Source organism: Antedon mediterranea, chromosome 11 (assembly GCF_964355755.1).
Source record: "Antedon mediterranea chromosome 11, ecAntMedi1.1, whole genome shotgun sequence".
In the NCBI taxonomy this organism is placed as follows: Eukaryota; Metazoa; Echinodermata; class Crinoidea; order Comatulida; family Antedonidae; genus Antedon; species Antedon mediterranea.
Genome location: NC_092680.1, coordinates 18630375 through 18648021, shown reverse-complemented (window position 1 = coordinate 18648021; position 17647 = coordinate 18630375). Strand labels below are relative to the sequence as shown.

At 33.5% G+C, this 17647-nt stretch overlaps 3 protein-coding genes across 13 annotated transcripts in view; 2 read left to right on the top strand and 1 right to left on the bottom strand.

Annotated features, from left to right (window-relative positions):
- The window catches only part of LOC140062983 (uncharacterized), a 116802-nt gene extending 113820 nt beyond the window's left edge, over nucleotides 1-2982 (top strand). For 10 of the 11 annotated variants that reach the window (XM_072109407.1, XM_072109406.1, XM_072109405.1 and 7 more), the window contains one exon: nucleotides 1219-2982. In XM_072109407.1, the coding sequence (XP_071965508.1) occupies nucleotides 1219-1526 (308 nt within the window). In that variant the 3' untranslated portion in view covers nucleotides 1527-2982. The remainder of the gene's footprint in view (nucleotides 1-1218) is intronic. The other variant, XM_072109408.1, reaches the window with a different exon arrangement.
- A 237-nt stretch (nucleotides 2983-3219) lies between these two features.
- On the bottom strand, nucleotides 3220-5063 carry LOC140062986 (uncharacterized). Its single transcript, XM_072109413.1, has 5 exons — nucleotides 4926-5063; nucleotides 4568-4667; nucleotides 4153-4439; nucleotides 3832-3966; nucleotides 3220-3665 (listed from the first exon to the last, which is right to left on the bottom strand). The coding sequence occupies exons 1-5, from the start codon at nucleotides 4932-4934 to the stop codon at nucleotides 3363-3365; spliced, it is 834 nt and encodes a 277-aa protein (XP_071965514.1). The 5' UTR covers nucleotides 4935-5063; the 3' UTR covers nucleotides 3220-3362.
- A 697-nt stretch (nucleotides 5064-5760) lies between these two features.
- On the top strand, nucleotides 5761-17334 carry LOC140062855 (digestive cysteine proteinase 1-like). Its single transcript, XM_072109227.1, has 10 exons — nucleotides 5761-5856; nucleotides 8269-8424; nucleotides 8874-9049; nucleotides 12110-12350; nucleotides 12717-12912; nucleotides 13362-13546; nucleotides 13994-14085; nucleotides 14581-14742; nucleotides 15231-15420; nucleotides 16629-17334. Exons 1-10 carry the CDS (start codon nucleotides 5811-5813, stop codon nucleotides 16820-16822), a joined length of 1638 nt encoding a protein of 545 aa, XP_071965328.1. The 5' UTR covers nucleotides 5761-5810; the 3' UTR covers nucleotides 16823-17334.
- The last annotated feature ends 313 nt before the right edge of the window (nucleotides 17335-17647 follow it).

Here is a 17647-nt window from a genome sequence, read left to right as displayed (position 1 = left end):
GTCATGGAGCATGAATTTATATATTCATCTAATTAATAGTAATCAGTTGGGTAGCCGAGTGCTTAGGACACTTGACTGTCATACAGAGACCCAAGTTCAATTCCCAACAACTCCCAGTCCACTCAGTTGTAAATGAGTACCTGGTTTAAAATACTAGGGAGAATGAGGCGGTGTTGAAAGGAACTGGCCACCCTACCACATAATGCCGAGGCTTAGTACAATGAGCTCCTAACAGGATGAATTATAATTTTGTATTGTTTTAAACAACTTTATAATTATTTACATGTATCAGTTACATGTTATCATCATAGTCTGTTTGTTATGAAGCATGGATCGTTATTATAAATAAATATAAACAATCATTATCATTATTTATAATCAAAATTTATATAAATAAATATAAACAAAAACAATAGAAAATATATGTAGTAAAAACATTTGATAAATGTGGCAACATTAACAATGATGAGATTATGGTGGAACCAAAAGATTTCAAATTAACAAAATAAGCACATTTTACATTGAAAACAATATTTTAAAAAACCAATGGGTTACTGTACATTACCAATATAAAGCACTAATATTTATGGATTTTATTTATTTATTTTTATTATACAAAATAAATGCGATCAAAAGGTAATATGTTGGTGTAGGTTTTTTTGGTGTCCTGGTAGACAATTTGCTAACCAACCCAATAAAATAGGCTATAACATTACAATCTTAAGGTTTTTTGTGCCTAATAGTGGAAACTAATGCTTATATACAAAAAATATAGGTTGACTAGACATGATTATTGTTATATTTAAATAAAGATAAAATTTAAAAAAACACAGAGCCTAAAGATAAATTGCATTGTCAAAAAGAGTCGGTATTGTACATTTTATATAATTTTATATAATACTAAATCAATTTTATTCACAAGTTTTTCTGTGCAAAATAGCATACATTATGGTACAATAGCATCTTCTATGCAAGTATGTAATTTATAAAGAATTAATAAATCATATGATACTTTAATATATAATATTTATATTATATTTATCATATTTATTTTGCCTTTTAGAACATGCATAAGTTCAACTTATAAATATGCTTTTTTCTAATAAAAGATTTGTTTATGTTGATTTTTGTAATTATTCATATTTACTAATTTAAAAAAAGCCTGCAAATGAAAACATTTGAATTTGAATCTAATTTTCTTATTCAATTTCTCGACAGGTAATCCACCTAGCAAGGATAAAAATGGAACTCATAAGGGATTTTCCACCAAAGCAAAGACCACGGGGAGACACACTACAGTCGACTACAACACTAAACAGTATACCGGAGGAACGCTCGGAGAAGTCACCGTGCGTACCATTACCGAGGAAACCCGTACTGTTACTATGCCAACCCATAAGAGAACGACATACACCCGTGGTGGTAAAACTACTGGTCCTTCAAAAACGACTGGTCCTTCAAAAACGACTGGTCCTTCAAAAACGACTGGTCCTTCAAAAACTAGTTCAAAATCCCACCCAAAATAAAATTAAAGTAAGCGAAATAAATTCTTTAACTCCACAATCTTGCGCGTGATAACAATTTAAATAGATTTTTATATGTATGTTAAATAATATGTTTGCAACTATTTCACCTATGTGTATTATCATGAAAATATTATGTTCTTATGGAATAAAAAGAAAAATATTATTATATGGCTAATATTGCCATTATATATTTAGATTTATTTGTATATTTAGAAAGTATTGAAATAATACAGTACCTATGTATTTGATTTTTTTATTGTACAATTTTCAGATTATTCAAATGTATACTGTGTAGATTTTTTTTTAGAAATAACTGTATTAAATTTATTCATAGTTTAAATTATGGAATTTAAGATGTTTTTTTAATATAAGGTAACAAGTATATTATTTCGTTTTTTCCCTTATTTTTGTCTAAAATTGCAAAAGTAAAAATGTCAACAAAGATATTAAATAAACACTTTTTTTTTCTTTTATATTTCTGGTACATGTGTTGATCATAATAATTTGATTTCTGGAATATTCAGATAAATTTAAAAAGCCAGATTCTAGGATAAGTGGGGACTTAATTCCTTGAATTCTGGCATTTCTGTTTTTCATTTTGAAATACTTGTTGAATTTTAGATCTCTGTTAAGTGGGGACTATGCAGTGATCTATAACAGCCGAGTACTAATTAAAATTGTGTGCATTTGTGTTTAGGAATAAAATATTAATTTTTGTTTGTTAATGAATTTAAGTTTTTTTTTATATTTTCCTTTCTTGCGATGGCCTTAGTAGTTAAGCATTTTTACTTTACGCTTTGGGATATAAAATGATGCATTAGGAATGCTTAATTGATATTGCAATACAATGTTGGTCTTTTTTTATAGAGTTGTATTATTAACAGCTTAAATAAAAATAATATATGCAAATGCTTACAGGTTTATGTTAATATGTTTCTCAACATTTTGCATATACTTTTAGACTAAGACCATTTATAAATCAATCAATCAAAATATGTCAAAGGTCATCCAATTATTAAACTAGATAATTGGGCATCAATGAACGTACTATAGACTTTAATGTATAGTTTAAAACCCTTTTATGTTATGTCATTTATTTAGGAAACCAAAGATTCGGTAAATTAGTATTTTGGTTACGGTTGAATTATTGTAATTGGTGTATATCCCATTGATTGAACTTTTTTAAATTTCACTCACCGATGTTTAATAAATTTGGGTAAATAGATTTTCAATTACAAAATTAATATAGGCAAAATCTTCCATTGCTAATTAGTAACTTTTAATTTAGTAATATTATAAAGATTGTAACATGATGGCAGATTTCAATGTGTGATGTAATAATAGTGTTCTGCGCTTGCGTATTCAGGCACTTTCTGCTTTGTTTTGTTTTGGCGTGTTTAGTAATTAAAATAGCAAAGCTATTGGAGGTGAATAAACACTTTATTTTGCAGTAAAATGGTTTTTGCATCAATGATTTATGTGATTCGAGTGCTGATGATGATGCAGGCCCCTTTACCTGAGGTACGGGACCCTCTTATTGAACAATACGAGGTAACATTAATTATTTAAATTAAAAATTATTTCGGTATTACATCCATATATAAAATCGAAAGGACCCCGCGACAAACTTTAGATATTTGTTTCACGTAATACATCTTTCACCTTTTATAAAAATGAGAACAAATCAACAACAATGGATATAAATAAAACTCGTTATAATTTATTTCACGAGATAAAAAAAAAATATACATATTATATAACATTATATTGAGCTTGTCTGAAATATCTGGGTAGCTGATACTTTGAACGTGTAAAAGTTTGTTTCAAATGATAAATTTAAAGATCATAATGTTCTTCCGGTGCAAAGTAAGTGTTGTCTTTTTCTACTTCAACTTCCAAATCCAACCTCTCTTGTTCAATCCTATCTCGTTTCCTGTACCTAACAGCTCTCTGATGCTGGTTTGTGGCCATACAAGTAATTATCTGCCTGTGCTCCTTCTTCATCATCACTAGTCTACAAGTCTCTTCCTTCTCCTTAAGTACTTTCTGTGCATTTTCTCTGATTTTATCGTCAATGCGATCAAATCTTTTTCTGACATCCTCAATATTCACTTTCTTTGTCTTTTGAAGAAGCTGGTTCTAAAATGAAAAAAATTTATAGAGCTTTAAACTCGGGAAAAATCAACTTTTGAAATAAACTGCATTCTTTGACTGAAAAATTCCCCTTCACTCTATCACATTATTATTATTATTATTATTGAATACAGACACTTTTATTTAAACTGAAGAACCTAAGTCTGCATACCTGTCTTCTTTCCTCGGCTGCGATTTGTTTCGCTTGGTTTTGCATATCCTGGAGCTCTCGTTTTTCCGAAAGTGTTTGTTGGAATGCTGTGGTCTTTCGTACCTTAAGTGATTGCTTTCTTTTAAGAAGAAACTCCTAAAATTAAAGCAACAATCTGTCTGTTATTATAGTATGGTAAAGCAGGTATTAAGAGTTAAAACATTGGTGACTCTGTTGACTGTCGTCATGATTGAAATGGAGATACTGATAATGACGACAATGATAATAAAGAGTAGTGCTTATGCTAGGATGTCAATATTTGGTTGATATCAGTATTCTTACTTTTCGTCTCTTTTCGGCTGCTGTTAGCTTCCAAGTAAGATTAGTTTCTCTTCCATTGTTCTCGTCGTCTGTTTGTCGCTCGAGTCTGGACAATGACCGTGGCATCTCTAATACAGGTTTGACTCCATCCAAAATGTCAAAGGAGCATCCATTTTGTCCAGGTCTTGGGTTCACGATGACACCAGACATTCTTAGCTCTTCTAAGATCTGGAAGGTGCTCTTGTCTCTAAGAGTCGGCATACTTTGGTTACCAATAGGTGGAAGTCGACGAGTTGGAACAATGTTTGCTAAAAGTAAGAAAAGAAGAAAATGGATTATTTGTAATATAATGTATGTTTACAATAAATGTAATCATATTCGATATTATTCATTTGTATCATTTTTCTTATTTTTTTATAGTTTCCTTTTGTCTTACCAGTTGAGTTTCCATCCTTTAATCTTAGTAGTTCTTCATTCACTCTTTCGTCATGGCTCATCAAAGATGCATGATCAGAAAGATTGGTTTCTGAATCACTCTGTAGAAAAACAATTATAAAGGAACATCTGATTAAAGAAAAATGAACAGAAAAATAATAACGGCACCGTGGAAAATTTGGTGGGCAAGATTTACGTAAGCCTCTCTACAAAACAAAACAAGTTAGACAGAATACATTAGGCCTATATTTTATTTTATTTTGGCATGCAGCCCTAACAAATATTTAACACAACTGTATGGTAAAGTGTACATGCACGTTACTTGACAATAGCCAAATATACAAAATACAAAAATCTACCTCTGGCATGACGCCCACTTTGTTTGATCTTCGTTGGAAAAACCTAAGAATTCGATTTACTTTTTTGCGTTCTTTCACTTCTTTCCTTGTTTGATGATTTTTATCATCTTTTGCGTCAGGTTTGACTTTAATTTTAGAATAACACGATCCCATATTAGGCCTACTAGAAAATTTCGTAGTTTAATTTCAAATAGTCACTGAGAAATTGTGAAGGTGCTTGTCTTAGCAAAGGCAAAGACAGAATGTTCTTGTTGGCATGGAGTTGTGTGGCAACTCGTTGGTACGAGCAACGCATTTACGCAAAACGCGGAACTTACGTGACGTCATGCACATGCAACTAGCATGCAGAGCGCAGAGAGACATAGGCCTAATGAAAAAGCATGCTGCATGGAGGTATAAAATAGACCTCCATGATAAAAAGGGTTTATTATTATTATGAATAGAAGGCACTACTTCTATTTAGAAAATAAATAAATTAATTAAGGCTAATTTTGTCAATTTTTTTTTATTATTTTGTTTGTTCAATTTTTAGTTTGAATTACTTCTGAAAAAACTTTTTACAGGGCCACGCGTAGGCTATTTCAAAGATAAAATTGAATTCTGTTTTTTCGAAGACTGAACATTTTATCCTTTCTAACTATGCGAAAATTCTGAACATAGTTTCTTCTCAAACTATATAATATAATTTCTGCAAAGTAAAAATTGTGTCTACACAATGCTCACTGTATTGCATTACATGTCGGCGCCCCATACCACGTGCAGAAAATGCACCTGATTTATTGCTCCTCCTATCACGTGCTGTAATCCACGTGATGTGCACACACTGTTTTTTAAATTTCAGTGCAGCTTGTTGTTGTCAAGAGAGTGTAGGATCGAGTTTTTGTTATGAAGTGTGTAATAGTTTTGTTTGTTTTGTTAGTGGACCTATCAGGTTAGTATTAAATTCTAATAACTGTACTGTAGTTAGACATTACACGTTGTCTTGTAGTTGTACTGTAGCAACCAAACCAAATTAACCCAGCTAACTAAGCCTAACTAAGCTAAACTAGCTAGGCCCTAATAAGCTAGTAAGTAGTAGTAGTAGTAGTAGTAGTAGTAGGTAGGGTCTATCGACAGACAGTAGGCCTAGTACTAACTTAGTAACTAGAACAGGTAGGTAGTAGGCTAGTAAGCAGAGTCTCAGTGTTGCTCACATAATCTCTCTTTTTTGGTATGGCTACTATGATACCCATACCACCAACAAGGACAGAAGATAGCTACTTACATTTAGTTTTACTTGGCTAGAAACTACTATCTAATCAACAAATAATTCTTTGTATGTACTTACTTACTAACTTAACTATACACATGGAGTAAAGAATAAACTCCATGCTATACATTACAAAACTGTATTTAATAATTAATTGATAGGAATATGATGAGTTGTTAAGAAAAATACTACTGTTTGAAGGTTTGCATGGCGAAATCCAATGATCGTGTATATTGATCGAAATTATATATGTGGTGTACCGCAAACTTTTATGTCAACAAGAAAGTAACACTGCATTACAGCTTGGTTCCGACTAGAGACGCAAGGACGTAGACGCAATGCAAGCAAGGTAACCAATGACAAGCGACTGTTCGAATAATCCATTGATTGTGATTGGTCAAATCACTTGAATGCGTTGCAATATTGTATTATGTCCTTGCATCATGTACCAAAATTAAAGGAATTCCCAGGATGGTTCATCATATTTTGTTACTAGCTAGACTTATCCAAGTAAAGTGATTGTTTTATTATTAATTATTATTATTGTCAGTCCACCAGTCAGCTTTTAAATTTTTGTCTGTAAAATAGCATAGTATTATGCATATGAAATGGTATGTGTTCCAAAATATTTATCATTTACTAATATTTTAACCACTGTACACAGTACTGTAGAAGAACAGAGCATGCAATAAGGTGATGTAATTGTATGCCAATTTTAAGTACTGTGCCTATACAGTACCTAGCTAGGTGCAGTGGCATGTTTTTCTGGAACTTGGACCTTTATGAAATTTCTGACAAGATTCTTCCATTTTGAACAATACAATCGCATTTGATTTTCCTAGATAACATGCAAATGATCCATAAAGTGAGAGGAATTCTACCCAACATAATGTCTACCCCATACAAATAACCTGCCATATCCAGACACTTCACCATAAATCACACAGACAGCTACTGTACCATCCGGAAAAATCCCCAGGGAAAATTATACCCTGGGAAACAAACAACAAATCCTACATTCTAGGAAAACTAAACCCTTAAAAAACACTACACCTTGGACATCTAACCACTATTTAGTATTAGGGATAAATACCTCCGAGGCAAAATATACCACACTAATTATTTAGTTTTCCAGGAATATGTGGGAGGGAGAGATAATTGTCTAGAAATCATAGATAAGTAAAAGACTTGTCTGATTAGACATGTTTGTGAATATACCATACCCATGGAGTTATTTCTCTATGCTATAATCATCAATTGAGGAAGTAGGCCTACTGTACAACAGGAAGAGTGAAATAGCCATTGTTGGAATAGAATGTGAAACAAAGGATTACCTTTTATCTGTATGTGTTTTATGGAGTCAAGTCACATGATACTATACACCAATCCAAAGCTCTGTCTATCATCATACGTTTTTGTCAAACTAGTTTGATAGTGTAGACAGAGCTTTCTTTATTTGTATGTAAACAAATACAAGCAAATACAGTATGAAAGGAATGTGAATAAAAGCATTACATTTTTAAATTGTATTGATTGTGGCGCCACCAACGTTTAAACGACGCACTGTGCCGTGTAGGCTTATACCGATTTTCAATGACTTACAAGTATTAACTGGGTAACTAATTCTAAAATTATATTTCCCTGTCTTTTTATTTGTACACTTTTTTTTCTCCCAAAAAAGCAAACTTAAATTTACATAAATGACATTCAATTTTGGTGAATTTCCGATAGTATAACATTACAACATATTCTTATAGCACCACTTGTTTGAAAAAGGCTTATTTCACAAAACTTGTTTTCTTTACCGCTGACAATTAATGGCGTTATCAATGTTGTTGGTTTATATTTTATCATAAATATAAATTTTATACCTGGAGCTAGTCTTTAAAAGATATAATTGTCCGAAAACAAAAATGGATTAGAATATTATAAGTTTGTTTCCACCTTTATTTTTGTTTGGTGGACAATAGATATTTAACCAAATATAATAACTTTTCCGTTTCCTGTGCAATGGTAATCATTTTTAGTGTTAAAACAATGACACACTTTATCAGGTGAAGATGTATTAATGTCAAACGTTGTTGTTTTCCACAGGTTCATTATCAGTGAAAGCAGATCCTCCCAAGCCAGCATTTACAGGAAGCTACTATGCCTCTGGTGTTCTGCAATTACCGTACGCTGAATTGAAGGAGGAGTTTTCTATTTACTATGATGTGAAGACCAAAAGGAGCCTGGTTTCCTTCTATAATGGTAAAAATGTATAGGAATATAGTATTATACCAATACTTTATTAATAATCTTTATTAACAAAAAATTGAAGGAAGAATGAATAGGGAGCTTTTGATTTGAGACCTAGGTGAGTCGACATGTCGATGTTCATCGTCTGACACATAGCAATCATGCAATGTGATGCACTTCTGCACACCTTTCCCTCTCTGATCCTTTGCTGGATAATAAAAAAAAGGCCTAAAAGAAATACTACCTCAACTTCAAATCAAAAGCTCCCGGTTAGAAAGGAAAGAGCTTGTGCATTTATGTAAGAGAGAGCCAACTTTTATAAAAGGAAAATTTCACTTAATATCTGTATTTTCATACATTCATTTTTTTGTTCAAATTCAAATGTGAATGCCTACTATTAGCTTGTAAGAGCCTGGCAATAACCAAACAATAAACTGACTTTACTTTTTAATTTTTTGTAGGTTTGGACAAGACTTACCTCTTTGAAAAGAATGCTGGCTTTGACTATGGCGTCACCTACACTATTTCTCCTGAAACCGTCACAGGTAAAGTAGAAACGGGATGCTTTCAGATGAATGGGACAAAAGACGGTGCTGTCTCTATTCAGAGTTTTATTCCTGATGTCTCTGACTTCAATGTAAGTTTGTGTTTGTATCTCAAAATGTTTAGGAGAAGTAACTTAATTATTATTGTTTATTGTAGCTATACAAGTAGCCTACATTTGACACACCTTTATTTTTTATCTCAGGCCCTTGCTGGAAGAGTAAGCTTGCTTCATGATGACCCCTTGATAATACAATTGAATATGATATTAACAGTAAACTAACTAACAGATAGAATAATATTAAATGAAAGAAAACAAATAAAATACATATAAAGTAAAGTCAAAATTTGACAGATTATGAGTGAGAGTATTTGAGAGAAGAGCAAATCGTGTCTGTCAGATCACTAGATTTTAATATAAAGAAATAATATTTTAGAAATAAACTAGGAAGGCTGGAGGTTATTACTGCAACTAGTCACAATACTAAACTTATACCCAGTCAACTCTCTAACTTGACATCTTTGTTCATTTATCAGATATTTACACTTAATATAAAGCAATAAACCAAAGTAAAAGTAAATATCATTATTATGATGAACTTTGACCCATAATACAGTATTTCAGATAAGCTTAAATTTCGCCACTCTAAAGCCATTTTACATCTTTATTGGAGCTCAATTGTGGCATTACAGTTATTAGTTTATGACTTTGTTATGCCGATGTACTTATGACATCCTTCCAGCTCGAACACCAACAAACTGTGGTGGAAACGCAATGTCTCAAGCCACCACAATTTTTCCGTTTTGTACAGCATTGTATCTCTAGTGTAGAGCGAAACAAAAATGAAATCTAGCACATAAGAAGCTGCATTGAAAATAATCAAATTGCATTTGTATTAGTAATTAGAACTACACATTTAAAGTTGAGAATAACTTATTTTCACTTTAATTTTATGTCACTAATTTGCTATAAATCAAAACATAAGATGATTGATTGTATGTCGTGGTACACATGTTTGATTTAACAAATGTAGGTGAATAAAATACAATCATGGAGATTTTTTCCTCCATGATACAATGAACAAAAGAAATGAAAGTATTGTGAAATTATTAGGAAGTAGGAAAAATAACATATGCATGACTGGAGGTGTTGCTTGTTGTGTGTCAATGCCTCCAATAAAGATGTAAAATGGCTAGACTGGCAACATTTAGCTTATCTGAAATACTGTATTATGGGTCAAAGTTCATCATACTATTGATATTTACTTTTACTTTGGTTTATTCCTTATCTTATTGTAGTGTAGGTACAGTATCTGATTTTGAAAATGAACAAAGCTGTCTATCTATTCTACACATGTTTGTACCTCGGACCAAACAAAGAGGTGTTGCCTTAATAGAGGTGTTGCCTGAATGGAGGTTGGCCATAGTGTTAACACATATCACCCCTCGGTTGTTTCACAGGAAAGTGTCCACTTAATAGAGGTGTCGCCTGAATGAAGGTTGGCCATAGTGTTAACACATATCACCCCTCGGTTGTTTCACAGGAAACTGTCTCCTTAATAGAGGTGTTGCCTGAATGGAGGTTGGCCATAGTGTTAACACATATCACCCCTCGGTTGTTTCACAGGAAAGTGTCTCCTTAATAGAGGTGTTGCCTGAATGGAGGTTTGCCATAGTGTTAACACATATCACCCCTCGGTTGTTTCACAGGAAACTGTCTCCTTAATAGAGCTGTTGCCTGAATGGAGGTTGGCCATAGTGTTAACACATATCACCCCTCGGTTGTTTCACAGGAAACTGTCTCCTTAATAGAGGTGTTGCCTGAATAGAGGTTGGCCATAGTGTTAACACATACCACCCCTCGGTTGTTTCACAGGAAAGTGTCTCCTTAATAGAGGTGTTGCCTGAATGGAGGTTGGCCATAGTGTTAACACATATCACCCCTCGGTTGTTTCACAGGAAACTGTCTCCTTAATAGAGGTGTTGCCTGAATGGAGGTTGGCCATAGTGTTAACACATATCACCCCTCGGTTGTTTCACAGGAAAGTGTCCCTAGAGGTGTTGCCTGAATGGAGGTTGGCCATATTGTTAACACATATCACCCCTCGGTTGTTTCATAGGAAAGTGTCCCCCCTTAATAGAGGTGTTGCCTGAATGGAGGTTGGCCATAGTGTTAACACATATCACCCCTTGGTTGTTTCACAGGAAAGTGTCCCCCCTTAATAGAGGTGTTGCCTGAATGGAGGTTGGCCATAGTGTTAACACATATCACTCCTTGGTTGTTTCACAGGAAAGTGTCCCTATAGGTGTTGCCTGAATGGAGGTTGGCCATAGTGTTAACACATATCATGGATAGGGGTGCGACTCTTGAATAGGGGTGCGACCCTTGAATAGGGGTGCGACCCTTGAATAGGAGTGCGACTCTTGGATAGGGGTGCGACCCTTGAATAGGGGTGCGACCCTTGAATAGGGGTGCGACCCTTGAATAGGGGTGCAACCTTTGAATAGGGGTGCAACCCTTGAATAGGAGTGCGACCCTTGAATAGGGGTGCGACCCTTGAATAGGCGTGCGACCCTTGAATAGGGGTGCAACCTTTAAATAGGGGTGCAAACTTTGAATATGAGTGCGACTCTTGGGATAGGGGTGCGACTCTTGGGATAGGGGTGCGACCCTTGAATAGGGGTGCAACCCTTGAATAGGGGTGCAACCTTTGAATAGGGGTGCAACCCTTGAATAGGAGTGCGACCTTTGAATAGGGGTGCAACCTTTGAATAGGGGTTCAACCCTTGAATAGGAGGGCGACTCTTGGATAGGGGTGCAACCCTTGAATAGGAGTGCGACCCTTGAATAGGGGTGCGACCCTTGAATAGGGGTTGGCCGTAGTGTTTACAGATATATTTCCCCTTGTTTGCTTCACAGGAAAGTGTCTCCTCAATAGGGGTGGCCCGTAGTGTTGACAAATATAGTTCCATTCTCGTTCGTTTCACAAGAAAGTATCCACTTAATAGGCGTCACCTAAATATAGGTTCTACTGTGATGTATCTTTGAAATGAAGAGTTGATACATGGATTGAGTTGCAGAAAACACAAGTTTTATTTTAACATAGTTACATTTTACTTTTGTTACAATGGAAATTTTCTTTTTGTTTAACAGTATGCAGGGCAGGGAGTTGCAAATGAGGTTGAAGTAGACATTTGGAAAAGTGTTGTTGATGTAGGCCAAAAGACAAACACGTACAGATTCATGGTGACACAGAGCCAACCACCAAGACCTGTGCGATATGAAATGATTGGCTATGACACATTAATTGGTTCCCATTACGATCGTTATTACGTGGACTATTATGTATACAGTACTAAACCGATACCTGATACAACGTTTGATTTACCTAAAGGTGCGAACATACTGGGGTTTTTTTTGGCACACATTTAGTGACTAACACTCTCTATTATTATCTATTACATTGTGTTCAATAATAGTCATTATTTGTTAGTTTGTCGATATTAATTGTTTTTTTGGCTGAAATCGAAACTTGTATTATTTTATTTAATAAGCCTTACAATGAGCATAAAAAGTAGCCTGGAAATCGCATCCCATTCCACCAAAAGCATAATAGTGTTATATAAAAAATAATATTTATAAAGGTCAAATTACGGTGTGCTTGCGTCCTTGTGTTGCATCCAAGGGACCAAGCATTATCACTATTGTAATTTTCAAACCTGACCCTTTGTTAGTTATAACAATTTTTATTGAAATACAGGTCTGAAGTGTGGCTCATTCCCTGGACCTGGTATTGAGCATCATATCATTACTAACCCACACCAAGAGATTTTTAGCCCACACAAAGGAGACCGTTACAATAAGTTTTACGAGACCTACAAAGATATACATAATAAGCAATACAGTGATGCATTTGAACATCGAAAGAGGCAATCAACTTTCAGAAATAATGTCCGGTAAATATAAACTTTCCAATTGAAACAATTTTCTATTGAGATCTGGTAATTTGTTGTGATTCAGAGTGACCAAGAAGTACTTGGGCATGGTTGCAGCATCAGGGCCAAAATGTGCAAAAACAGAACAATTTAAAAGAGAAGGAAACAAAAATAAGGGTGCACGTTTTATGAATGTTTGGAGAATATTTTGAGTACTCTATTAATTGTTTTATACATCAATTACTTACCTACTAACTGTTCTATATATAAACTTTAGATCAAGAAGCGAATGTTGAAGGCCAAGCAATCCATTAACAAATACAGCGCTTGTAATATTTTAGCTACAATTACAACGGTCGACACTACTACTATATTAATATTTAAATGACAGAAAACAATGCATGGTACATGATACAAATAAAATTAAAGGATGCATTTAATTAATAGTAGAGAATTCTATGATTTACTAGGTTTATTCACTCAACAAATCGTGCGCATCTCAGCTACAAAGTGGAAGTAAACCACCTAGTTGACCTATTTGACGATGAACTACGACAAATGCGAGGAAGATTGTACACACCGAGCGGAAACAACGGTTTGCCCTACGTTGCTAAAGATAACAAAATACCAGACAGCGTGGATTGGAGAATAAAGGGTAAAGATAATTTTGTTGGGGTTTTTATCTACTGCAGACAGCTTGTTCAGGCAAAATTACTGTTCTGCCGCCGAGCACAGAAACTTTAATTAAAGTGTAGCTCCAGGTTTAAAGTTTCTATTGCTATAAAACATAACCCTTTGCAACAACATTGAATGATCCCACTTAATGTTTAGTGAAGCAGAATAAGCATCATGAAATAAGCACCTTTTTTAAAAGTATTGCTACATATATGACTTTTTCACAATTTTATAAGATAAATAATATATTTTCCTTTGTAAAATTGATTTTTCTTTGGATTTTATATATATTTTTACTCAAATATATAGATCAATTATGATCAATTTTGGGAGAATTTCCTGTCTTTAAAAACATCAAAGCCTAATGGAATTGTTAACAATTTAACAAAGAATGATTTGATTTAAAATGGCATTTAAATATTTAAAGGTGCTGTCAGTCAAGTAAAAGACCAAGCAACTTGTGGCTCATGTTGGAGTTTTGGTGCAACTGGAACTATAGAGGGTGCTTATTTTCTCCAGGTAAAATGTATTTTTTGTACTGTATGCACTACATTAGCCGTGGCTGAGGTAAGCACTAAAGTTTCGTTTCGCTGAATTTTGCGACTCCATAATGCAATCTAGTGTCTTTTTCTGCCATCACAAACTTAACTTTGCGAAAACATCAAGCAAGTCAAGGTGAGATGAACAAGTAGATGCAAGGTGCTTTGTTAAAAAATGAAATAAAACATTATATATTATATAACACCTAAATAATTCCTTTCATTTGATTGGACGATTGTGGGTCATTTGGTGTGAGATAGTACATACTAAAAAAAAAACCTGTGTGAAATCCAATAGCGTCACACTATCAAACTTAATGTGACAAAAAAATATGATGTGCCCTTACATGATGTCATATCACTACCATATTTGGGCACATTACACTTTTTTTGTCCAACTAGTTTGATAGTGTAAACAGAGCTTTAAAGAATATTAGACAATTCTTTAATTTTTAATGTTAATTATAATTTGCAGACAGGAAAAATGGTTCGTCTGTCACAACAGAATCTAATGGACTGCTCATGGAAACGCGGGAACAATGGTTGTGATGGCGGTGAAGAGTGGCGTTCCTATGAATGGATAAGGGATAATGGAGGTTTACAGGCCGAGTCAACATATGGTCATTACCTTGGCCAGGTATTCCTATTTATTTCAATTGTTTCTTTCAAAACTGTTTTACGCCATTTTTTATCATAATGGTATATAATTGGTATTTTATTTATTGTCTGTGACAAAAAAGGTAAATTTCAAAGCATGTTTCATGAGTATGAATACATATTTTATATCCTATCTTTAAAATGGAAGATTCCATTTAATGTTATAACTTAACTGACTCCTTGTATTGTTTTATACCTTTAAATATTTACAATAGATGATGCCATGAATTATTTATACCTTATCTTTAGAATGGAAGATGTCACTAATAATATAATATTATGAACTAATACTGTATCTATACATTTGTATTACCAGGGAAGAGTTAAATTACAATTGAATTATATTTTAACTCTTCCTTGGTAGTACTGTTTTATACCTTATCTTTACAATTGAAGATGTTGTTAATGTTATGAAATTACTGTATCTCTACTCATCTGTATTATTTTTTTATACACTACTACCTTTAGAATGGAAGGTGCCACTTTAATAGTTCCAATATAGCTATACAGATCACAGACTACTATAACATTACATCTGGAAGTCAGAGTAAGTTGGCCAATGCAATTGCCAATGTTGGCCCTATTGCTGTTGGGATAGATGCTTCGCACAAGTCGTTGTCGTATTACGCCAGTGGAATCTACTACGAAAAGGCATGTGGTAAGTACAAACAACAATTGTAGGGATTGGATACTTGCTTTCTACTCAGTCCTCACCTTAAAGATGTATTGTCCCTTGAAACACAAAAAAATGAAGGTCAAAATATACTAAATTTTAATTGGCCATATCAAAGTAATATTAAAGTTATTCACGACAAATTCAAGACAAAAACAACAATTTTACGTAATTAATAGCTAAATTAATTTGATTACATTTCGTCTGGAAAACAAAGTTAACATAGATTTTAAACCATGAGTTACATATATGATGCTAATTAGGATTGTTTACAACTTGTCACGGTTGAGAAGGTGTTTTCACAAAGATCGCGAGGAAGTTTTATTATTATGCATACAGAGCAGCCAAATATTATGAGATATGTTTTGATCGAAAACTTTGACTGGAAGTCAAAGTTATTTTTTAAACCCAAAAACGTGTGTATTTCAGTTAAATGATTTTTTTTCCGACTATTTTTTGGTGAAAGTTAATAACTATTATGATACTTCAAAATGACCCACTTTTTTTCGAAATCTTTTTATTTTTTTGGAATTTGACAAAGGCACAATACATCTTTAAGTAGAGGCAATAGCCATATTCAATGTTTACTGTACACTGAAGGCAGATATTTTCCTTTAACCCTTTAAAGACGTGGCCCGTATCCCATACGGGGTAATTTACTGTCCCGGATGTGAGGCCCGTATATGTACGGATTGACTTTTTGGGTTACTGAATTGCACTTTTTGAGCATTGGACCTTTGACCTAGGTCCAAAAAAAAATGCAATTTTTCGGAAAGGCCAAAATATTTCACATAACAGTAAAACCAACAATTGCAGAAAGTTACAGTCATAAAAATGTATTTAGCATTTTTCCTAAATCTATTAAAAATGCCTTATTTAGCCTCAGTCACTTGGGGTAGAAAACTTGCGTCTTCAAAGGGTTAAACACTTAACAGTTGTATTCACTTAGATGGGTGAATTTTTCAAATCTTAAAGCTCTATCTACACCATCAAACTAGCTTGACAAAAAAGTGTGTATACCAACTACGGGAGTAATATGACGACATCGTGACTCATCACATTTTATTTGTCACATAATTTTTAATAGTGTAGTCAGAGCTTTAGGGTTTTCCATTATGGATGCTGAATACGGCCACACCCGATTTTAATGGCGATTTGCCACAGTAGGTGATATTTATATTTTTGAATTTCAGGAAACAAACCAGAGAATCTCGATCATGCTGTGTTAGCAGTTGGGTATGGTAAGATAGGGTCAGAATCTTACTGGCTTATTAAGAACTCCTGGTCGACGAACTGGGGAAACAACGGCTATGTTCTTATGAATCAAAAAGAAAACAATTGTGGAGTTGCAACTGATGCAACTCATGTAAAGTTGAAACAAAAATAATACAAATTCTCTATGCAAGAATCAAACTTTAGTCGATGTATAAAAAAAGTTGCTGATCGTCCTTTTTATAAAAAAACGTTATGGAGGTTTTTTGTGTTAAAACACCACTGACCATGTTCATGACTTTAGTATAATTTTTGTTTGTTTTTAATTATTATATTTTTGCTACTAGTAAATAAAAAAAATATATATAACATAACAACTAGGCCTACTTACAAATGTAATTCTAATTCCATAAACCATATTAACTTAAGCTAAATCAATTATGGTAATTATACATTATTAATTAATACATTGTGTAATACACTAATTCTAAAAATATAAGCAAATATTGATAAATGCCAACCTAGGTTAACAAACAGATGGCCGTACTTAAAACTGAATATACATACTAATAATAATAAACTAGTGGCTATACTAGTTCAAACATACTAGATTAACAAACAGACGACCATATTATACTAAATATACATACTAAGTTAAGAATAAAAAGTGGCTATAAGATATTTCAAGTTGAATCCTGTGTTCTAATTTCTAAAATTTTCCAAAAGTTGCAATTTTCGATCCTTTTATTTGACATAACTGGTTACTCTATCATAATTAACATGCGCAGAGTCAAATAGTGTGTCCTACGCATGTCAATTGTGCTATAGTAATATCGAAAAATAAAAAGGTCGAAATTTGCCAATTTTTCAAAAAAATCCCTGATGGAAAATTTTCCAAAATTGCCATTTTCGACCCTTTTATTTTTTGACATAACTGGTTACTATAGCATAATAAACATGCGCAGAGACGAATAATGGGTTATGCGCATGTCATTTGTGC